Source organism: Octodon degus, unplaced genomic scaffold (assembly GCF_000260255.1).
Source record: "Octodon degus isolate 3935 unplaced genomic scaffold, OctDeg1.0 scaffold00285, whole genome shotgun sequence".
Taxonomy (NCBI): domain Eukaryota; kingdom Metazoa; phylum Chordata; class Mammalia; order Rodentia; family Octodontidae; genus Octodon; species Octodon degus.
This window is the reverse complement of record NW_004524861.1, coordinates 779,398-802,967: the sequence shown is the minus strand read 5'-3', so window position 1 is coordinate 802,967 and position 23,570 is coordinate 779,398. Positions and strand designations below refer to the sequence as shown.

Sequence of the window (23,570 nt, the reverse complement as noted above, 5' to 3'; positions counted from 1 at the left end):
TTGCTGCAGGTACCGAGCGTATGTCCTGCTGTCCTTTGCCAGCCTGGCATTTGCCAGTGTGTGACTAAGTGAGAGAGTGGCAGGAGTTCATTCTCCAGGGGTTAGGACCTCATAAGTTACAGACCCCAGTATGCACGGACAAACACGGCCCTTCTCTTCCTTCCCTGTCCCTTGGGCCCACTCCCGGGAACTACTTGCTGTTCATGAACAAAGCATCCAAGCTACTTGTGGTCGACAGCACCTCCTAGTGGCCATAAGTGAGAATGTGCAGTTCTCCCTGGGTTCCCCCCCCCCTTTTCCTCCCTTTCTCCACAGCAAGCACCTCTGCCTGTCCCAGATGCATAGTCACACATATCTTTCCAAATCCAAACTCAGTCCAAATCTCTTTAGTTTCTTATTCTGTTATATTCCTGTCATTTATCCCCTTCTCAAGCAAACCTATAATCTATGTCATGTGCTATAAACTACCCAGCTATAGCCAAATGATTCTCTGGCTTGGGTAATGGGCTTATTATTAGATTCCCCAGATGGGCTTCAGCATCCGGAGTTCTTTCTCCTCCTGTGTAGTCTGTTTGCTTTAGCTTAATTCTTGGCTCTTCTCACTTAGTGGTATGAGCACTGGCTTTGTGGCCCAGACCTAGACCTTTCTTTCCAGTGCTGTGTTCTGGGGAAGCCATTTGAGCTCTCTAACCTGAAATTTCTTCTTTTGAAAAGGAGCCAGGCTTGGGGGGGGATGGAAAGTCACTTTCTTAGGGGGAGTAAGCCAATGCTTGCGGAGGGGACAGGCCTTGTCTTCCTATGAACTCCTCTGTGGTTGACCCCGGGGGCACCTCACCCTGCTTTTCATTGCTCTACCATGCAATGGCACACGTTCAGGGAGGACTTGAAGGGGCCTTGGCAGTAGAAAAGCCCAACCTATGTGGAGGGGTTTTTCTTGTTTTCTGTAGATCTTATTCTTTCCTAATCCACCATAGGAACCCTCTGCCCCAAACTTCATTGCCCACATGGCTCAGAGCTGCCACAGCTCAGCAAAAAGACACTGCTATATTTATCATTTGGCAGCTGGCACTGCCAGTTTCCACCAGATCAGCCTGAAATAACGCAGCAGACCATAGTGGAGACATGGTGTAGGGGTTGGAGGCCCTCTGCACCAGTCAGGAGCTGTCTGACGGCATCCAAGCATGGCCATCCTCAGGGTCTGTGGTGGCTGCTCCTCTGTGGGACAAGAAAGAGCTGCAACCATTTCTACCTAAGCCTGGGAGCAGGTTGGACCAAGGGCACAGCTCGAGTCCAACTGTACTCTCAGAACCCCCAGCTGCTCCAGGAGCCTGGACAGAAACGCAGTGAAGATCTGAAGGCTGGTGGCAGGGGGCATGTCCTCGGCATCCCAGGAAGATACCTGTCCTGGATAGCTTCAGGCTTGGGTTTGTTAAAAGGAAAGAAGAAAGGGACAGAGGGAGGGAGGGAGAGAGAGAGGGGGGGGAGAAGAAGAAGAAAGGAGGAAAAGAAGAAGGAGGGAGTGAAGGAAAGAGAAAAGTAAAAACAGGAGAAAAGGCAGGCACTGGGGATGTAGCATAGTGGTGGACCCCTTCTCTAGCATATGAGAGGTCTTTGGTTTGATCTCTAGCACTGTAGGAGACATTAAAACATAGTATTGTCCCTACTCCAGACATGCACATGGAATTATGTGCTCAGAGAGTTAAAATGGTAAACTTTGTCGCATGTATCTTTCCTGTTGCAGCAAACCAAGGGGAGCAGGTGCACACGGTGCAGCAGGATTGGCTGTCTCCCTCTCTGAGGTGGGTCAGTCGCCATACATGTCTCTGTGCTTGCATGTGTTGGAGCTCTGGGGGCTCTGGTGGATGGTGCAGATGTGGTGGGAACAGTGACTCTGGGTCCTTGTTTTCAAAGGATGCTGGCTTCTTAGGAGACTTTCCATTGTCATCTCTTACCGGGTCTGTCACCTGCCAAGTGTTCCACAAATACGCCCTTGATACTTGTCACTGCCCTTTACTCAGGGCGTGCCCCAAATGTAAGCGCTGGGAACTTCACCCCCACCTGGCAGTGCTAGCAGGTGGCCCTCACCAGAGGGCTTTGGGTCCTGGAAAGCGCGATGCTGGTAATGGAAGAGCTCCAGGCCATGAGTCGACTGGTCTCTGGAGCTCACTCCTAGCTTCCCTCGTGGGGTGATGGGCTGCTGAGGTCCTGCCCAGACACGGGCCCTGGACCTTGGGCTTCTGGCCTTCAGAACTGCAAGAAGTGCAGGAAGCAGCTGTTCACTAGGATGCGCCAGGACCCCCGTCCGGTCACAGATGCACCACCAATCTCCTCCTGGAGCGATGACCCAGCAGCTAAGTTGCGCATACGGCTGAAGGTCGAGTTCTCTCTACGGTATCCTTACAGACTGTGCTATATTAAATTAATGCTAGATGAGGATGGTATTCAGTGCTAACTTGTATCTAAATTGGGATTCTCACTGGTAGTTAAGCACATTTCTACTTATTTAACTCAATAGCTGGGAATGGGGCTGGGAGGAGCCAGAAGAGAGGCAGCAAAGTCCGGTTTTCCAGCACACGCTGTGGTGTCACTTTTGCAGGAGGGTTGAGATCGTGACTTGATTTAGAAGTTCCTTAGGTGCAGCATGACCTGGGAACACTGAGGGACTAGGTGGCCCTGTACTGGCAACCATTAACCCCCTCAGGCCTGCAGTGCCAGGATTGCTGCCCTGCAATGACCTCCGTCTCTCTTGGAAACCCAAGTTGGCAGGCCCTTAGGGGCCACTCTATCTTATTCTTCAGGGACTCCTAGGGCCTTGAGGATTGAGATTGGAGGCTCAGGTATGGAGAGGGAGGGAGGCAGCAGGACTGTCTGAGCTGCCAGAAGATGGGGCCAGGCCCTGGGGGACCTCAAGCTTCTGCCCTTCAGAGGCTCTCCACATGTGGGCTGTCTCCAGATGGGGATCAGCCTAGAGTGACTGGCTCAGTAAGGGGCCAGCAGCCAATTCCACACTCGCCAGCGGCACATCAGAAGCTTCTCAGACCATGGACAGCCTCAGGCCTCCGTTTCCTAATCCACAGTGTCTGACAATGACAGCACCCTTGACCACATGATGAGATTAAGACCAACTTCCCTAGCATGCACCTGCACCAGGACAGCCCACAAGAGGCAGGTGCAGGGTCCACAGGGACAGCTGGCCCACCGCAGTGGGGCACTGCATGTCAGAACCAACTCCCACTCCCCTGTGCCCGGTCTTACGGCCACCTTGGGCCCTGGCGTGGGCCATGGGTGGGAGTCTCCCCGGCAGGCCTCTGCTCAAGCGATGCTAATTGTGCGAAGAGAACGGCTCACTAGAGTGGAAAATAGTCCTCATATATCTAGCTGAAGACGATAATGACCTTTCAAATAACAGAAGCAATTTTATTTCAATCCCTCAATTACTCTGAACTCTCAAATGTCAAAGTGCTCAGCACTCTCAAAATAGCTTAATATAGACATTTATAGCACTTAGACACAGCTAGTTTCTTATCTAACCTAATTACGTGTTGTACAGGAAATGGTGGCTCTGGCCCTGTGTGTCATTTTTCACAGCTGTCCCCACGTGTGGCTGGTGGGGATGTTGCTTGGGAGGAGGCCGTGTCATCCTGCTGGGCCTGGTCTCCAGCTGGGAAGGTTGGCAGCAGGAATCCCAGTTCAGGGCCTCTATTGTGAATGGTGCCCACATCAAGGGGCAGGACTTGTGTGATTGGAGCGTGGGGTCCCCGGGACAGCAGTGGCCAGCAAGTAAGCCAGTGTCCCACAAAACCAAGCCAGGACCTGTGCAGGACTCGTTACTGGTGTGGCCACGGACACCGTGTCTTCCTGCCTGCCACCCGCCTCCCTCCCTCCCTTTTCTGTCTGCAACCTGGGGTTGCCCTGCTGGTGAGCACTCAGTGACCCTCCTCCTGTCCCCTGCAGCACCATGCTCCCTGCTGCTGGCCACTCCCCATGGGTTTCCTGTCACCTCACAGTATTTTCGAGAGCTGTTCACTCCTTCCTGCCTGGGGCTGGCACCTTCCCATCCCTGTGACTAACGCACTCCGACCCCTCTTCCCCTCTCTAAATGTCATCTTCTCAGGCTTCTCTGTCCCCTGCCGTGTTTCCCATCCCCATCACTCCCTTGCCCCTTCCCTAAAGGGGCACAAGCCACTTGTGCATACCATGTGTCTCTCTCCAGCTGGCTCTTTGGGGGCAGAGCTACTGTTGGGGCTATGGTGGCCCTGTTGTCTCCCTGTCCAGCACTGAGGCCCTGTGCTCCTGCCTCCTGCCAAATGACTAGACAGTATGGCTGGAGGGCAATGACAAGGGAGAGACTGGCACCATTCCTGGTTCCAAGCTGCAGGTTGGAATGACGTTCCCCACTGGGACAGAAGCCAGCCCACCTGGACACCAGCCAGGGCAGGGCACATGCTGCACACTCCACGTGTCATCACTGATTTGGCTGTCTGTAATCATGTGCATGCTACATATTTGCGCACAGAGCCCCACCCTAGACATGACCCTGACTGTCTTGCTCTAAGTCACATCTCAACAAGGGTTGGATCTGTCACACTAACCATCTATCATGCCTCTGGCCAGACTAGATAGCATCAATAAGACATTCATTCATTCATTCATTCATTCATTCATTCATTCATTCATTCATTTTGTTTTTCTGGTACACCACATGAGGCCTGCTCCCACTGCACAGGAGAGAAAGAAGAATAAACAGGACCTTGTCTCGGACCTTGTCTCTGACCTTGAGGCCCTCAGGGGCTTTGGCAGGAGTCAGGGAAGTGAGCTATCTCATCCAAGTGCAAGGTAGGCCTCTATGCAGAGGCTTGTGGTGGTGCAGATCTTCTGGTCTGGGTCCTCCTCTCCTGTAGCCCAGGGGTTGCCTTTAGGGCCCAGGCCCCTCCTGTGGAGCCAGGCCCATATGGTGCCCAGCACAGGGCCTCCCCAAGTCCCCATGGCAGCAGGCCAGGACTTGGCATGGAACTTCAGTGAGTCCTGGTTGGGGTGCCAGAACTGTGGGGAATGCAGATGGCACATTAAAGTCCTGCCCCTGTGCTGTGTACCCTTCAGGTGGTCCAGATGAGGGAGCCGAGGCACAGGTGACAGAGGGACAGGAGGAAACACGGCAGCCACATCTCGGAGCTGAGGGTGGTACCTGAAGTCAAGCATGACGGAGACACTTGCTGGGCCCTGGCCCTGTGACTGCAGCGAGCACTGCCCAGACGCCTGGTGTCCCCACCTGAAGGCATCAGTATGGAGTTCACAGTCTCAGTGCCCTCCTCCTGCTGCCCCACAGCCAAGTCTCGATGCATCCCACACTGTGGTCCTCCCACGTCCTCAGATGTCCTGTCTCTCAGGATGTCAGACCCTGCCTCAGGATCCTCTCACTTTTGCCATCTGCCTCTGGAGAGTGAAGTCCTATGGGCAGAAGCTTCGGTGAGGAGGAACCCAGGTGAGGAGGGGCTCAGTAAATCACTGGAGTAAGGTCAGATGAAGATGTGGCGCAGCGGGTGGGAGCCCGGCCTGCAAATGCTGAGAAAACCACACAAGGACACGAAGAGTGTCCTGCCTGCCCCATTAGCAGGGCAGAGGCTTGTGCGCCATCCCCAAGCCCCGAGTCTCCCACAGGCTCAGGCCTAAGGATTGTAAATCAGAGGGGTTCTGGGCCAGTCCCACAACACAGCCTCCTGGGACAGCCACCAAAGCATACAGTAGGAGGTGATAGATTCCCCTGTTCTGGAGCCTTTCCAAGGTACACAGCCAAGTAATGATGAGCACTGCCCAGCCCACACAAGTCAGGTCCACCTGCCTCAGCATCCTCAGTTGGGGACCCTGCTGTGCTCCTGTGGTCCCAAAGGTCACCTGTACAGAAGCTGGGAGGCTGGGCATCCCCATTCCCATATCTGCAGCCATCACCATTCTCTGCCCTGGAGATCAGAGGCCATGCACAGCCAGCCCATCCCAGCAGCACCGAGGGTGTCACAGGATGGCCAAGGCCAACCCCACTCTGGTGTGGCTAAGGACCCACCAGAGCTAGCGCAGTTTGGCTCAGTGTGGGTGGCTGGGGCCTCCTGGCTCATGGTGCCTTTCTGGGAAGTGTCAGGGAGGGGTCTCAGGCAGGGATGCACGGAGACCTCAGCCCAGGACTGAGATCCTGGGAACCTGGGAAGGGGCGGTGTGAAGAGGAGGGGCCTGCTGCTGCCTGAAGGTGAGAAGTGCACAGACAACATGCTCTAGCATGTTGATGCAGATGTGCATGTGTGCTTATGCAAGTATAGGCCCACACTCATGCACACTAGTGCACATGTATGCACATCCACTAACATATTGAGTCACATAGGCACATTCAGACACACATGCAAATGCATGCATATACATGCACCCAGAGATACATAAGCACACCTATAGGTGCATACACATGCCCACACACGTATTCTCACAGATACACATAAGACATGCACACATGCCTGCACACACACACACACACACACACACACACACACTCAGACATAGCTGTGTACACATATGCACCAACACAGACTGCATAGGTCCCCCTCCATACATACTAGGTGACACACATGCACACTTGCTGATCAGGCATGTGATGTGGTCCCAAGAACTTACTGAGGCAAATTTGACTTGGGGTCAGAGAGATTTGATTGGATGCTAAACAGAGTCCATCTGGATTTTCACGTGAAGCTTTGATTCCACTCAAACATGTGCTGCCTGCCTGCATCTCAGTGTGAACCAATCCAGCCTTGTGTTTGTTCTCTGCAGGCACCAGGCCTGGGTTCTCAGCACTGACTTTGACTGTGGTGGCCCTGGGGTGACAGTACTATCACCTCCAGTGACTGAGCTCCCCCTGTGGGACCTGAAGTGCACGGGTGTGAGGTGGAGACATCAGGCAACAGTCTGCTCCTCTGGAGGCCTAGAACTTGGGGTGGCCCTCAGAGCCCCTGTGCTTCCCCAAGCTCCCATTGCTCAACTCAGTCCCAGGAGCAGAGCAGCCAGACTACATTGAGATACCAGGCCCAGGGACACTGAGTTTCCCCAGACAGCTGAGTTTGCCCTGCCCCCAAGGGGACACAGACGTAGTCTGTACCCTGGGGAGCCCTATGTAGTGACACCACCCTTAGGACTCCAGTGCCTGCCTGATAAGATCCTGTGCTTTCAGTCTTTGCTTTCCTATGATTAAAGAACATTCCACCACAAAGTCACACTCCCCACTCTGCCACCGGAGAGCCTGGTGACTCCTGGAATGAAGGGGTGGTATTCTGGGTACGCAGGAGGTGACTGGAGCTAGGACTTCCCAGGAGCAGGGGCTGTGGAGCTGCTGGTAGGGCAAGCATGGAGCTTATCATAGCTGTGTAGTCAGGTCAGGGTTGGTGGCTCAGCTGGCAGAGCTGGGCATGTCTTGGAGTGCAGCAGATGCAAGTGGTGGGATGTGGGTGGAAGGCCCCTCTCAAACCATCTGCTCAAGATGCAACAGCTGGGCAGATGACAGGGACCACTATTTCTTCTTTACTGTGTCTTCTGTTCTGGATACCCCCATAGCAGGGACACCAAGTCTACACTGCCCAGTGTCATGGCTTTCACTTTCTTGGATGGAGCCAGAGTCTGCAGCTGGGAGCTGGACCTCTGCCCTGGGGTGCATCTGCAGACACACGCAGAGGCTGCACCCTGCCAGGACATTGGGAGAAGACAGGGTCTGCAAGCCAAGGAGAGAGGCTCAGGGAAAACCCACGCTGCTGCACCTGATCTCAGGCTACAGCCTCCAGGGCCTGGGAAAACATCCTTCGGCCACCTAAGCCCCTGGATGTGGCAGACTAAGACAGCCAGCATGTCACCCATGCCCCTACCCGTCAGGGCTATGAGACATACCTCAGGAGCCTGCCTTCTGACTTCATGGATCCTGGACCCCAAGAAGAACATCCAACAGCCTCTCTCCACCTTTCCACAATACACAGATAATAAAGGGCAAGAATGTTTATTGAGTGAATGAAAAGAGACAGCCCTTTGGCCAGCAGAGCTTTCAGCTCTGGGTAAATGCTATGAATTGTTTTGAAAACTGACAGCAGGCCCAGCCCTGATATTTATGGTATGTGCTTGCCCTTCCTGGGGAGTGGTGCTCTCTGCTATTAAATTTATGGGCCTTCAACGCAGTCACAGACCAGCTGGGGGATTGCAAATGGCTGTGGGCAGATGGTAAGCAGGCAGCGTGACCCTTGGCAGGGGTCAGACGAGAGCACTGCCCACCCAGGAAAGGGTGCTGTGCCCTAAGAAGTGGTTCTACTCCACCTTCCTCTTCACAGAGGACTTGGAGTTCATGGTGCCTGGGCCTCATCTAGCTGCACTCTCTACCATGATATGGACATGCAACACGGCAGTGCGCCACCTGTCCTCTAAGTCATCTTTAAATTGACTTCTTGCCCTCTGAAGGATACACAATACCAAGCTCTCTCTCTCCTGCCATCCCATCCCTAGGCTCAGGCTGAACTATTTGGGGATGCCCAGCCTGCCTTCTGTGGGGCTTGGAGAAATATGGGGAGGTTTCTATTCCTGCTTGCGTCCACAAAGAGGCCTGTGCCTAGAGGGTTGAAGTGAGGGGCTGGGCCTCCTGGGCCTCCCTGGTCCCCTGAAGCCCCCCAAAGTGGTCTTATCAAAGAGGTTGGAGAATGTCCTTCCTGGTTCTGAAAATGTAGGCATGGAGAGGAAACCTTAGACTAAGCCTAGCCCAAGGCCTTGGACATCCTGAGAGGAGACTGCCTGGAAGGGCCTGAACCCTCCAGAGGACACAGGCAGGCAAGTGCCTCATCTGCCCCTCGGCAGGAGGGCAACAGAAGTGTACAGTGGAGATTTCCCCAGGACATGGTGAGTATGGGTCCACATCAGCTGCATGCTTGTGCTCCATGTAAAGACAGCCCTGGGAGGAGCTTGCAGGCCCAGCCTGCCTGCATGCCAGCCCGACTTCCCTTGTCAGCACTCTGCTGGCTCGATGCCCACGCTCTCTGGCCCAGCCGAGGCAGAGATGCCAACCCCAGAGGAGAGGAGAGCAGTAATCTCAAACCCAAGTTCAGGCACTGGATAAACAGTGGCTTTAATAAAACAAACTGCCAGTTTCCACTAATCAATCCCACTCCTCAGTGCAATAGTGGAATCATGTGCATTTCCTGTGTGTCTTATCATCTGCAGGTCAGCATCCAGCACCAGTGTGTCTTCACAGCCTGTCTACAGCCTTCCCCTGGGTACCAGGGGTGGTCTGGGGCCCAGCGCACTGACTGGCAGAGGCCCCTTCTTCAAGCACCCTGGGAGGGGAGGCCCCTGAAGGCACTGAGCATGGCCAGTGCTGGGCAGCGCGCGAGGCTGCAGCAGAGCACTTAGGCAGCCTATCCTTCTGCAGACCAGCAGAATATTCTCCCCTTCTCATCGCCGACCAGGAGCTTGGGTTGGTTCCTGGGGAGGAAAGAGGAGAGCGAGTGTAGGAGGCAGCAGTGGTTTCAATGCGTGCAGCCAGTTTGCCAGCAACTGTAGCCTGGGGCTCAGTCGGGCCTCAGGGTTCTCAGAAGCTGGAGGTCAAGGAAGCTGGTGTGTGCGTGTGTGTGCGTGTGTCATGACAGTGACGCTTCCCAAAGCACAGAGAAGAGCTGGAGATATTGGGTCCATCTCTCCTGTGTCTAGACTGCCACCTGTCCAAAACCCAGCAGAACACACAGCAAGGTCTGCAGTGAAGACTACAGCTTGGGACTCTCCTCTGTCCCCTGTGCATTTAGCCAGCCACGCATCCAGAACCCTGTACTGTTCCCTCCCTTGGGGTCATCCGCACGGCCACCCAGGCAAAGAGGGAGGGAGGCAGCCCCAGCAGGTGGCAGCTCCCAGACCACACCTCCAGGTGGGCGTGGCCGCCCAGCTCCCTGTAGGGAGCGCGCCTCTGCTCGCTGTGCTGCCGAGCGCTGTCTGACCACTCACGGCTCTAACTAGTTCAGAGCTCTAGAAGCAGGTTCTCGTGAGTGCAGGATGGGATCACACTAGGGCTACCACTGGCAGTGGGACTCGGGGGAAAAGTCACAATCGACCTCTGGGTTTTGTATTTCCCTATTCAAAAAGGGAACCAGAGTGAGTTAAAAGCCACAAGACCAAGCTGGGTGTGGCGGCACACAGCCGTAATGTCAGCACTCATGGGAGGCGGAGGCAGGAGGATGGAAAGTACAAGCCCAGCTTGGGCAATTTAATGACTTGCAAAGACCCTGTCTCAAAATAAAGAGCCTGAGGATGTAGCTCAGTGTAAAGGCCCTGAGTTCAATCCCCAGGACTGAGAAAATACACACATAGTGACAACAACGCAATAATAAACCACTTCCTACTGGCACCAGGACTACATCCCCGCAGCCCGAGCCTCCTCCCTGCCAGCCTGTGCCCACAGCACAGCGGCCTTACTGGGCCTGGCGGGTTTTCCAGGGTGGCCTAGCGCCCTCTGCTGGAGACTTGAGGACCCAGGCTGTGCTTACCTGCACACCGCCAGGGCTGTCACTGCAGGGCTGGCCTTGCTAGATCTTCCTGTCAAAGCAAGGCTGACATCCAGCTCCATGCACAGGGCAAGGTTCTTCTGCCACTTATGACCTGTGGGGAGCGTGCAGAGGAGCAGTGAGGACACCCATGTGCCTCCACACGCAAGCCCACGTGCGACTACACAAACACATACACATATATTTATATTTGTGGTCAGCAACTTGCTAAATTGAGGGGGAAAATATATTTAATCTTGGCCTGTGCTGTTGCAAAGAGGGCTGTCCCAATTTAATTTGCAGGCTGTGATAGTTACATGTGCTGACGGGCCACAGATCCATTGTGCACCAAATTGGATTTGTGTATTATTGCCTTCTAAATTGCGTGCCTAGTTCAGCAAAATTGTTCATCAGTGTTTACTGGCTTTATGCTTAATAAGATGCCCCACAATACCTTGCTGCCAGGATGTAATGCAGCCCGTAATTGCCTAGTAAAAATAAATTGCATAAAGTCGGCATTATCAACTTATCTAAATCCTCTCACGCCACAACCAATAATTAAATGCTGAGAACGTTTTTTCAGAAAATATAACTCAATGATTGTTACTTCACTCATCTTAATGACTGCATTTGGGGTTGGACAGTAATTCTTTCGACATGAAGGGTGAGATGAGGAGGAGACAGCAGCTGGATCCGGCCCTGCGAGGCCACTTCCTTGGGCCTGGGGCCGGACAGCTGCTGCAAGCCCACGTGTGCAGTCAGGCTGTGCTCATGGCGCGCAGAGGGGGCTCAAGAGGAGAAGCCACCTTAAATTGGAAACAGGCATTTGCAAATTTCTCCAGGACTTCAAACAACAAGCTTTTTCTGAGCCCTTTTCATGTATCAGATTGAGTCCAGGATTGAGTCCAAATCGAGGGGTGATTTCTGAAACAACCTGTACTCATCTAGGTTAGTCCTTGCTGAAAATGACAAATAAATGAACTCCAGGACTAAATCAGATTACATCTGCCCATAAATGCAGTATCCTCAATATCATCAAAACTGTCCTTTTGGGCCTTTTAAGACATTTGAGGGGATGCAATAATACATAAGCCAGAGGACACATGTGCAAATATCCACATGTCGTGCTCAGTCCTGAGCCCTTTCCAACAAAAGTTTTGAGCAATATTATAAGAACATCGTGCTTCCTTATTAGAGACCTCCAGTGAGTTCTCTTGCAAATCTGTGCACAGATTTGTTGACTCTAGGCTGGCCCCGTCTGATTCCCTTTTTCCTATGCCAGGCTTCCACGCCATTTCATCCTGGCCCTTCACTGAACTGCAGCCGCCCTGGGGCTGGCAGTGTGCCCGGGCAGCAGTAACCTGGGTCAGAACAAGGAGAGACAAGAGTGAGGATCAGGGGCGCCTTGTCGGTCTGGAAGTTTTCTAATTTCCCTAAGGCCATCAGCTGCTGCATTCAAGGAGAAGACACTCTTAGCAGGTGAGAAAATGACAGCGATGAGCTGGACTGTGGAGTACACTCTCATCTGTGCCTATTTGCTGTCATCAGGATTCTATGATATAAGCAGTAGAGGAAATGTCCCCACTTAACAGAGGGAGATTAGGGCCAGGCAAAACTCTGGGATGGAGTTGGGCTTCCGGCCTTATTTCTCACATATTCACTGGACTCTTGGCCAATGAATCCAACCTCACCACCACATTGATGCTGAACAGAGGATGCACAGGCTTGTCTAGATCTAATGCAATGGCTCCAACATGAATTTTATTTATCTATCCATCCACTCATCCATCCATCCATCCTTCTATAATGGGCTAAGCTAATGCCTTTAGCTTACTGGACTTCAGTATCTTCAGAAATGGGAAAGTGGTGCCCAGACCAGGATGACATACAGTCATGCAGGTGCATTTTAGAGCCATAGTTTAACCAGATTGGGGACAGTCCTCCTGATGCACTAATTTAGGGGAAGGACTATAAACTTTGCTCTCCAAAGTGCTGAGTTTTTCAGACCAACACACAGCTCTTGGGGCCTGATTTTCTCTTCTTTCAACTGAGATGGGATGGGATAGAATGGGATGGGATGGGATGGGATGGGATGGGATGGGATGGGATGGGATGGGATGGGATGGGATGCAGTGGGGTGGGATGGGATGGGATGGGATGGCATAGAATGGGATGAGAGGGATGGGATAGGATAGGATAGGATAGGATAGGATGGGATGGGAGGGATGGGATGAGAGGGATGGGATGGGACAGATGGGACAGGATGGGATGAGAGGGATGGGATAGGATGGGAGGGATGGGATGGGAGGGATACGATGGGATGGGAGGGATGGGATGGGATGATCCCTCACGGCTTCTATGTATGCTACAGAAACCAGGGTCAGGGGGCTGAACATGGTTCTAGGTCTTTGTGATATTAGCACCCTGTGTTAGCCTGGACTGTGATAAGGATCCCTGGATGATGAAAGAAGAGGCTCCCAACATAGAGCCTAGGACAGGGTAGGGGCTGAACCATGAATGAATGGTCAAGTGAATCAAAGGGGTGTGCACTACATGGCAGAGGCAACTCATTGAACAGGGCTGCTCTTTTCCGAGGGTGCTCTCAGGAGGTGAGCAATGCCCTCGTGGGTGTGACCACAACTCTGGGAGATGGGGCACACAGACAGGAGACCTTGGGTGATGGCAGAACTGCCTTCAAACTCTCATTTCACAATCAGTTTCCTTAGATCATGGGACCCAAGAGCGAGGTCCTGGTTCTGGTTAAGACAGCTGGAGAGAAGGGTGCTGTGTTGGAGGAGGTGATGTGACCAAGGGTACTACTGGGTGGCAGTGACAGCAAGTTCAGCTCTCTGAGTCCAGGGGTGAGCTTGGATGATGGGTGTGTGGCAGTGTCTGGGAAGGTTGTTCTGCAGTGGTAGTGGTTGCTAGGATGGAAGAGATGAGATGTTATGTTTGCTGCAGCACTTTGGGAAGTTTCCAAATCTCCCTGTCTCAATCAATCTCTCAATCAATCAATCAATCAATCAATCAATCAATCTCTCTCTCTCTCTCTCTCTCTCTCTCTCTCTCTCTTTCTCTCTCTCTGTAACAGGGTCACCCACAATGACCATGAGGAAGGAGAAAGAGCTGGAAATGTCTGCTATGGTGCAGGCAGTGACAGCGGCTGTTGTGAAGGTGGATCAGGTTTCCTCCCAAGTCCCATCTGCTACCACCCAGATGAGATTTTGTTGCACAGCAGTGGTTCTCTTATTTTGGGGCACCCAGAACCCCATGCTGTATCCGTTCTAACACCTCCAGGACTTTCCAGGGGACTGGGACGAGTGACAGGATGGGAACCCACAGTATAACATGGTCCCTGGCAATGCTCGGCCAGGTGATGCCCAGGGCCACCTTCAGGACCACCTTCAGGATCCTGCTGGGCAGAGTCGGCACAGGGCAGGTGGGCATGGGCTCCTCCTTGTAGCTCAGGCACCCCTGAAGCCCACCACAGCACCCTCTATATAGCCAGGGAGCACCCAGGGTCACGGTCTCTACAAGGCTGGGATCGGGATTCGCCAGGAATCCTCCATATTGCCTTGCACCTCACCAGGAACTTCAATAAAGAAGCTGCTCTCACCCAAACCTGGTGGCAATCCTGCTCCCCATGGCTTCCTCAAGCTCTGGGGCCCTGGTGGGACAGGACATGGGCAAGAGGAGAGGAAGACTGCGCAGGATGGGGTGGGTACCTCTGGGGCTGGGAGGCTGCACGCCAGGCTCCTCTGCAGCTGCCGGCCCAGGAACAGACATCTTCACATCCTCAGTTTTCCAAATCTGTCCAGAAGAGAGAACATGTCAAGGGCTGGGTGCAAGACTGTGTGTGCAGGCTCCAGCTGCCCAGCCTCTCCTCGATGCCTGGAGTTCCCCGAGGGAAGCAATGGTTGGATATTTACTATCAGCAAAAGCCTGCCCAGGCTCCAGCTCTGGTCTGGCTAGGCTACAGTGGGAGCTGGAAGGGGCCCACACCCTCCCCAGGGTCACTAGGTCCCTCTCCTCCCTCTCCCACCACCCTTCCTGTGCAGACTCTGCAGCCAGCTTAGCACCACGCTCCTGAGCTGGTGCCGCGAGAGCCCCAGCGCACCCCCGTGGCCTCCAATGGGTCTGTGCTTGGCCTTGGGGGCATGGGCTGACTTCACAGGGCTCCTCCGGCTGACCCAGGCCAGCCCACACCCAGAGGCCTGTGCTTCGCCACCTTCCTTATGTTCCAGCCCAGGTACCCGGCTCTTCCTTATCTTTGCACCTCATTGACCTGTGTCTCCCTTGAATCTGTCGGAAAGGACCCCATGCTTGCTCTGGACCCCATGGTGCTTTTCCACTCCCTAACAGAAGAGTCATCCCCTTCTGAGATGCCCACGGGGAGCAAGGCTTAGTGTGAGCCACGTGTGCATGTGGCAGGCTCACTGAGGGCCTGCAGATGTGGCATTTGCCTAAATGGCCCTGTGTTAGACTGATATTTCCCTTCTCAAATCATAAAATTCAAGGATAGTTCCTTGAGCAAGCTCCCCATTCGCCTTATTGTTCATTCATTCCTTCATCCTTCCACCACCTCCTGTGGCTGATTCTTCCACCTAATCTTCCACTGCAGTGCTTCCTTCTGTTTCAGGCTCCTGCAGCTCCTCCCTCTCCATGGCTGTCCTCAGAGCCCTCAGCACTCTTGATTACCTCAGGCACGACCAGTGCATTGCCTGCCTGTCTTCTCCTCTCCCTCTTCTGGAATACGAGTGTCCTGGCAAAAAGTGCCTGCTTCTGAATCTCTGCATCTGCAGGGGCTTGTGTGATGTGCTTGGCATGGAGCCCGGCTCTGCAGGTATTGGATTGGTGGATGGGTGGATGATGCTTCCGTGCACAGTTGGGGGGACACATGGGTGGCTGGCTGGATGGTGGATCAGTGAGTGGTAAATAGAAGGATGGACGCATGGGTGACTGGTTGGACAGATGGATAGAGAGATATGTGGATAGGTGGGCAGATAGATTAGTGGATCACAAATGGATGCTCAAGTTGGGTTGAATGAGTGTAATACCTATCTTTTTTTCATCTACTAAATATAACCATTCAATACCCGTACCTTTGCAACAGAATTTATTATATGCATATACTATCATATATATAATTTTTTAATTTACTTTTTCCCTAGAAAGAGACTTGCCTTTCCTTTCACTTGCTGCAAGCACTGTGATTGAAAGTATCCAAATTAGAAACCAAAAATTTTAACCCCTAGAGGAAGTGGACAAAAGGAAGACAAACATACTTCCTGTGCTGCCTCCTCACTCTGCCCGAGACACACCTACCCGCACCATGCCGTCTTGACTCCCAGTGACCACGACGTGGCTCGGGTCCCATGCTGGCCCCTCCACCATGCAGCAGCAGGTTATGGCTCCTTCCAGGCCCCAGGCTGTGGTGATGCTGGCCAGCGGCTGTCCATTCACATCCCACAGGGACAAGTGGGCACCCGCACAGGAGACAATGGTGCCCTGCAGCAGTGAGAGCTGGAGTCACTAGTGGTCCCTCTGCTCCTTTCTCAGTCAACAGTTTGTACAACCAAGAACTCCAAAATGGGGTACCAGTCAGGGTACCCCAAGACTCTCTAAACCACCAGCTAACTCTTTGCATCTGACTCATACAAATTCTTATTACAAACCAATTCTGGCTCTAGACACAGATTCCACATCTGGCTGCCAGCCCTCTCCCATCTGGTGAGTTCATGGCACAGAGGTTCAAATGATGCCACAAGACTCAGAGCCTGTGTGAAGCTGGGCAGCAAGGGGTCTCTGGAAATTCCCTATTGCATCTCTTGAGATATTCATTGAGAGCCCCTACTCCCCATGTCCTGTTATCCTGTACCCACTGGAGTGAAGGCCATGTCACCAGCTGGGTCCATGCCTTTAAGTTCTGCCAAACCACAGAAGTGATCAGGGATACTCCAATCCCTTCCTCAAGGCGTGCTTCGCTGTGGCATTTCCCAGTTGGTCAGGGTTCACTGCCTGAGGCCAGGACTCTAGCTAACGTACCTCTGCCAGACCTGCACCCACAAGGACAACAGAATTTACAGTGGCACTAGTGAACGCTGGGGTCTAGGGACGCCATTCATTCTGGGCTTCATGGTCTCCCTTCCCCAACGTATCTTCCAACCAAACTACCAACCATCATCATCTACACTTCTATCCATCCATCCTCCATTCATTTATCCACATTTTCAGTTGCAAATACATCCACAAAGTCAACTATTTATCTACCCACCCCTCACCCAGCCATCTACCCACCTACTCATCCATCCATCCATCCATCCATCCATCCATCCATCCATCCATCCATCCACCCACCCATCCACTCACCCATCAGTCTTCCTCTGTCCACCCATCTAATATTCACCCTGTTGTCGTCTGTTTCTTGTACCACTTTCAGTTAAGTTGGCAGCAGATGGCTCTTCTTCCAATGAGCCTCTGTCCCCATTCCCCACATACTGGGCTTCCAGCTATTTCTGTGAGCAGATGCAGAAACCTCTGCATGCTCAGAGCATCCCAGACCCAGGACAGGGCTTCCATCCTGGAAGAAACCCCACACTGCCACACAGTTTCCTAAATGCCTCTTATGCAGTATTCCTGCCAAACGCTTCCTTGATAACCAGCTTGGAGGGCTGTTGCACATGGGGCAGTCACTGCTGTGAGGTCAGAGCCTTGCCCAGTCCATTTGGAATAGCAGCCTCACTCAGCAGGCCCCTCACCAAAGGTGGAGCTTCTGTCCCTGGTGTATAGTGCTCATGCCAGGGCGGATGCCCCAGTGCCCTAGGTCATTAAGGGAGGACAGGGAAGAAACAGAAGCTAAGGCTACATCCGGAGGAGACTACACAGGCTCATCTGTAGCACAAGGACCACACACAGGTTTCTCTCTACACTAGGTGGGAGACCCCTCTGCTCCTGTGTTTTCACATAGGATGTGGTCTACCAAGCCACTGTAAAGGCCCACAGACATGGAAGAGCCAGAGCCTCACCGAGAAGTCGCTAATGGCGATGGCCGAGATGCCCTCCCGGTGGGCAGGCAGGCGTGCCACATGCACAAGACAGTCCAGGTCCCACAGGATGCAGGTACGGTCCTGAGAGCCACTCACCAGGAGGCTGAAGGTAACTGAGGCTGCCAGGCATGTGACAGCCTGGGTGTGTCCATACAAGGCCTGGGGGAGGTCAAAGACCCAAGGTTATGAGACGGACTGTCCACCCAGCCCTTGGGTGACTCTTCACCCTCTCCTTTACCACTCTATGTCCCCAGCATGGGAACCCAGTGTGACCCGTGACTCAGTGGCTCCAGAGCCCAGTGTAGTTGTGTCACTCCTAAACTGGGTCCTTTGGCAACACTCCAACCAGAAGCCAGCAGCCTCTTGAACCCTTATCTTCCCTGCCCCAGGTAGAACCTGCACAGCAAGGCACTCAAGGTCTGGTCCCGCCGCCCTAAGCATCCGGAGTTTTGGAAATGCAGATTCTCAGGCTCTGCCCCACAGTCTGCATCTTTATGGACCCTCTGAGGGACTCCATGCATGCTAACACCCATGGTTAGCATGTGGTGGGAAACTGAGGCACAGGGGCCTAAACTGAACTGGGAAGGAGGGGAAGTCAGGTCATCCTCAGAAAGTTGTGATTTCTAAGTCCAAGGGGCTGGGGCTCATGCCCAGTGGTGACTCAACCTACCCGTGGCCCTTAGGGATCTTGGGGGTGGGTGCTCGCATGACAGTGCTGGCTCTGTGTGCAAATCAGGTCTGGGGTGCCTAGGGCCACCACTGCTGGTAATGGCATAGACTCAATTCCATGCATCCCAGAGGCAGCAGGAAAGCCTGCCTGAGGTCCCCTGAGCCTGCCACCCCCTGTGCAGGTGGAGGGCGTGGGTGGCACTGGCCAGGCTTACTGTGGAGAATCTCACCCCTCAGGCAGGGCCCGTGGTGCACTCATTTGGGTCGTAGAGGCCCAGTATCATTTTTCAAAGCTGTTAGTTACTTTTCCTGGGCACAGCAATTAACAGTCCTGTCACGGGATTCCCGTTTATCCTCAGTGGGTCCTAACATGACACCAACCGGAGGGCTGTGGCGAGTTTCTGGACACGACCCATGGGAGAGGATGGGAACATCTGAAGAACATGGAAACTGCCTTGATCGGCAGAGGAGGGGGCGGGTTTGGCAGGAGATTCTTTATCCTCTTCCCAGAATGGACTAAGTGATGACTAAAGTCTGACCCAAGGGGACAGGGACGGCGAGCTGGGTGGAAGGCTGGGATTCAGAGAGCTGCTCATCAGTGGAACTCAATTAGCTGGTGCCTTCCAGAGCCAGGTACAGGGCGCTGCCCACCTGGCTTCCCAAGGCTGGAGACCAGGGCAGCAGGAAGCCCTGAGCACCCATTGCATGGACAGGCAGAGGAAAACAAGGCAAGGTGCGACAGTTTGAAATGGGCCACCAAGGGGCTTCTCTGTTTTTCCGGAACAATGTTTCTCTCCTGGCCAATTAAAGGGATTTCATTTTGTCATCTTATCCTCCCTAAAGTAGCAAAACTAAAATAAACCAAAATTTTCTGAAAATAAATCCCCCTGCTGGTCGTGCTGTGACCAAATGGGTGCTCTTAGCTGTTGGCAGCACCAAAAGCTGTGGAACCATCCTGGAGAACTCTGGGTCATGCCTCAGTCATCCTACTCTTTAAAACTTATCATAAAGAAACATTAATCAGAAGCAGGCAGTGATTTAAGGTGCATTCCACAGCACTGTTTAAAACAGCAAAAACTCAGAAATAACTTAATTGTCTAGTTTTGGAAGAAATGGTTTATTAAACTGTGGTGCACTGACATAACAAAACAATAGAGATGTAATTTCATGAAAATGCAATAATCTGGGACAATTGAAATGTAAATTATAGAGGCTGTAGAAATATGAAAACAACTTGATAGGCTGGGAGAAAATGAAATAAAAGTATCTACACAAGGACCAGAAAGGTATAAATATGTAAATTGGAGGTGGTGGCATGCAAAAGTGAAAAGTTTTATATAGAAATTGTGGAGAACTACCTTTGAAGTGAATTTGATGGTTCTTTTTAATGTCATGTCTAGAAAGATAAAGCACTTTTACAGATGTTTATGAAACTGCTTAATCAGGACTTGTTTCTCCATCTACAGTTCAGGGGTGGACTCTGGTCATTGAGCAACCAGTGATTTGGGGCCCCACCAAAGCCACATCATCCTTCATGGGTCAATGACGAAGTGCTGATTTTGCCTAGAAAATAGGAGTATGTAGGTTTCCCAATGCTTCTGTCTCCTGATTTGGAGCCAGAGGAGGATGCCACATTGTGTTCTGACAGTGTGGACACCAAGGTTCTCAGGGTGCATCTCACTGCTAAGTGGGGTTCCAGAGTAGCAGCGGGATGGTCACTTGCTGTGCCCAAGGCCAGCACCAGGGTCAGGCTGGACCTGCCCACCGTTCCCAGGTGACTTGTAATGGCATTAGCCATGACTGTCACTTCCTATCTCTTCCTTTATGTGGGCCATAAAATCTTGCTCCCCTGCCCACCCCAGAAATCCCCAGGATCCACATAAAACCATGAAGGGGCTGTGCTTGTGCGTAGTTCCTTAGAGATGGATGGCCACCTGCAGGTTTGCACAGACACCTAGACGGCGTCACCGCTCCTTGGGACTGACCAGCTCCCCCCTGGTCAGACCCCTCATGTCCCCTACCTCCTCTACTGAGCACCCACCACACCATCTATGCCTGGTGGTGGCAACAGGGGACAATGACAGGCTCCAGAGGGTGGCAAGTGACTTGAAAGTCATCCAGAGAAACCCAGAGTCAGTCCTCCTAAGGAAGCCAGCTTGGTTTAGGGCTCTGGGCAGGGCGAATGTCATAGGACCTATTTTAGTTTTTGTCACTTTGGGGCTTTCTGGCTGAAAATCTGGAGAGCCCGATATGCAAGGCCTTCTTGCTCTCTGCTTGGGACATGTCCCTAGTGATCTCTGGGGCAAGTTCACACACAGAGGCCACGGGACCTTTAAGTTGACAAGCCTCAACTACTCAGCCTCAGTTTCCTCATCTAAAAGAGAAATCATAGCCCCAGGGCACCTTGAGGAGCTCCACTCAGCTACAACAGGAACAGTGGATGCCCAGAGCCAGACCCGGAGCGTCCTTTTGCCCTGCTGTTGGCCCTTCCCCTACCAGGGCCACATCCCTCTGAAACAATCCTGCTTTCCCATCTGTGACCTTGAATGGGCCATTTCTTCATTTCCTTGTGCTACTCTGAAAGCAGGGACAGTAGTGATGCTGATTTTACAGGGCTGTTGGGAAGGTGCAATGCCTATGAAAGGGCCTAGCCGAGCAGAGTAGGGCCTGTGGAGGCATGCAGAGAGCAGTACTGGGTGCAGGAGACTGGACTCCACTGGCCCTGGTATACAGGGAAGCAGCTGCAAGTCACACTGAGCTGTGGGCCTGCCTAGAGTGACAGACGGTGGCCCCATGCTGGTCTTCATTATCTCCCTTGCTTTCCAGTGAGTCAGAGCCTCATGGAGCAGGAAGCTGGACGTGATCAGACACCATAACTGGCCAGAGGAACACACCCTGTCAAGATACTGCACCCGCCCAGGGCCTTGTACCTGCTTAGTGTCCACACCTACAGTTCCACCCTGCTGACCCACCTACCTGCTGGAGACGCAGACCTTTCGGGCGGCCTTTGACCACACTGAGCTCCCACACACACACCACAGCGCTGGACCCCGAGGTGATGATTACTGTGGGTGACGGGCACACAGCACACAGACAGTGGCCCCAGGCAGCCAGATCCTCGAAGGTCATCAGGACCTGTGCAGAAGGGACAGGTGCTGGAGCAGGGCCAGCAGAGCCCAGGAAGTCAGGACAGAGTGAGGGGCACACTGGTGAGTCTGGGTGCCTCAGGACCTGTGTTCAGGCCCAGGTAGCAAATCCAGGCCACCCTTGAGGAGCAATTTCTTCCTTACTGGTGGGAAAGAGAAGCAACAGGAACCTAGGGTGTAAGACATCTCAAGAGCACCAGGGGCAGTGGCTCAGCTTAGAGTAGTGGGGACAGAGTTCAGGAGCAGATATTGGGCTGATAGCCACGCTGCCTCAGCTGGGAGAGCCAGGCTGGGGGTGGGACTGGGGAGAGTCAGGAGTCCACCAGGTGTGATGGGTAGCCACTGTGGACAAGGCAGAGACAGAGAGGCCAGAGCTGGGGTTGCAGTGCTGGCGCTGAGGAGCTGAACACTCAGCATGATCCTAAGTTTACACACTGCTTCGGGTGGCAGAAGTTCCTGACTTTCCAATGAAATGGAGTGTGCATGTGGGTGAGCTCCAGATGGCCACATGGCTGGCCAGACTCCCACTGGAGGTGGCCCTGCCCACAGCCAGCCTGCAAGCTCCACACCGTGAGGCATGGGGTTGAGGGCTTGGTCAGAGAGGGTCTTCAAGGGACCCCAGAAGCCCCTGTCTCCTAGGCAGGACACAACCTGAGCTCCTAGCCCCTGAGGCCAGTGGGAGGGAGATAGTGGCTGTTTACCTTGTCGGAGCCATAGGTCCCCAAGCAGCAGCTGAAGTCATCAAATCCCCAGCTGAAAACCCTGTTCCAGGCAGGAGGCAGCAGCAGCTTGTTCTTCTCTACCGCCAGGATGCTCTTATCAGTGGGGACAATGTGACCAATGGACCCTTTGGGAGACTCTGACCCTAGAGAGAAAAGGAACATATCTGCCCACCAGTCAGTATGGCGGAAACTGACTTCAGCTGAGCCAGAGAGAAGGAGCCACTGCCACAAACCAGGGCCCTCTCCTCACTTGTTCTCTGACCAAGGTCTTGCGAACAAAGGTACAGGTAGATGACTGTGAACTTGACTGCACTCAGAGACCCCTGGACCAGTGACTGGCTGTGGGGTGCCAGCTTCATGCATGAGTTACTGCATCCCCAGCTCATGGCTTGGGTAGGTTAGTAGGAGGAAGGACCTGAGTGGAAGACTTAGGCATGGCTGTGACCATCGGGACTGTATCATCCCCTGGTCCCTGCTTCCCAGTCACCACAAGGTAAACAGATTTAGCACACATGCCCCCTCCACCACCATGCTTCTCCCTTGAAGCTGTACAACCATGGACTAAGCCCCCAGGAACCATAAGCAGCACTAAGCCTCTCCTCCTTCAAGTTGTGGACAGCAATTATTTTGTCTCAGCGATGGGAACACTGACTAATACACAGGGGAAGAAGATCCCAGCCTGTCCATAGGGGAAGACAGCACAAGGCCATAGGAACCTCAGGAGGATGCTGTCTTCCCTGCCTGTCCTGGGAGGAGACCCAGGCAGGTGGTACAACTCTGATCCATGAAGAAGCCCCTAGGACTGGGAGTGATGAAATACTCCTGTAACCCCAGCACTTAGGAGGCTGAGGCAGGAGGATGTTGTGAGTTTTGAGACTAACATGGGCTACAAAGTGAGCACAAGGTCAGCCTGAGCTGCATAGTGAGACCTTGTCTCAAAAAGACAAAAATGCATAAATACATAAAGCCCCTAGCCCCAGCCCAAGGTTGGCTCAGAGCTAAGATCTGCTGCTTAGCAGTGTAGCCCAAACTTGCCTATCATGGACATGTCACTCCCCCTCTGCTACCCTGGGCCCCTCCATGGAGTGGAGGTAATGGCTCTAGCAGCTGTAACCTACCCCCAGAGGCTGCTGAGACTGCACTCCACACATGCCCTTCACAGTGTCTTCCTTCCTCCTGGTGGTGTCCCTTCTTATGCTGGTGAAGTGGGAGAAGTGGCTTTCCTTGACTCCCACCCAACAGTCTGAGACCAGTTAGGCTGGGACTCCCCACAGCCTTGTGATGGGTACACGGCCTCAGCTATGGGCTGCCGGCCCATGTGGGTGCCAGGAGCAGCGGTGACTGAGGCTCAGGGTTGCAGCCATGTCTCACGACACTTGGGACTTCCATTCCCCCCTGGCATTGCAGGGAAGGAGGTGTTTGTGTGTGTGTTTGTTTGTGTGTGTGCCTCAGCAC

The 23,570-nt window shown here is 53.2% G+C and overlaps 1 protein-coding gene across 3 annotated transcripts in view; it reads right to left on the bottom strand.

Annotated features, from left to right (window-relative positions):
- Positions 1-9,129: 9,129 nt before the first annotated feature.
- Positions 9,130-23,570, bottom strand: part of Wdfy4 (WDFY family member 4) — a 240,968-nt gene continuing 226,527 nt past the window's right edge. For 2 of the 3 annotated variants that reach the window (XM_004646962.2, XM_023707250.1), the window contains exons 56-62: positions 22,095-22,279; positions 21,224-21,382; positions 17,558-17,737; positions 15,858-16,040; positions 14,258-14,342; positions 10,536-10,647; positions 9,130-9,483 (exon numbers count right to left, since the gene is read on the bottom strand). In XM_004646962.2, the coding sequence (XP_004647019.1) occupies positions 9,417-9,483; positions 10,536-10,647; positions 14,258-14,342; positions 15,858-16,040; positions 17,558-17,737; positions 21,224-21,382; positions 22,095-22,279 (971 nt within the window). In that variant the 3' untranslated portion in view covers positions 9,130-9,416. The remainder of the gene's footprint in view (positions 9,484-10,535; positions 10,648-14,257; positions 14,343-15,857; positions 16,041-17,557; positions 17,738-21,223; positions 21,383-22,094; positions 22,280-23,570) is intronic. The other variant, XM_023707249.1, reaches the window with a different exon arrangement.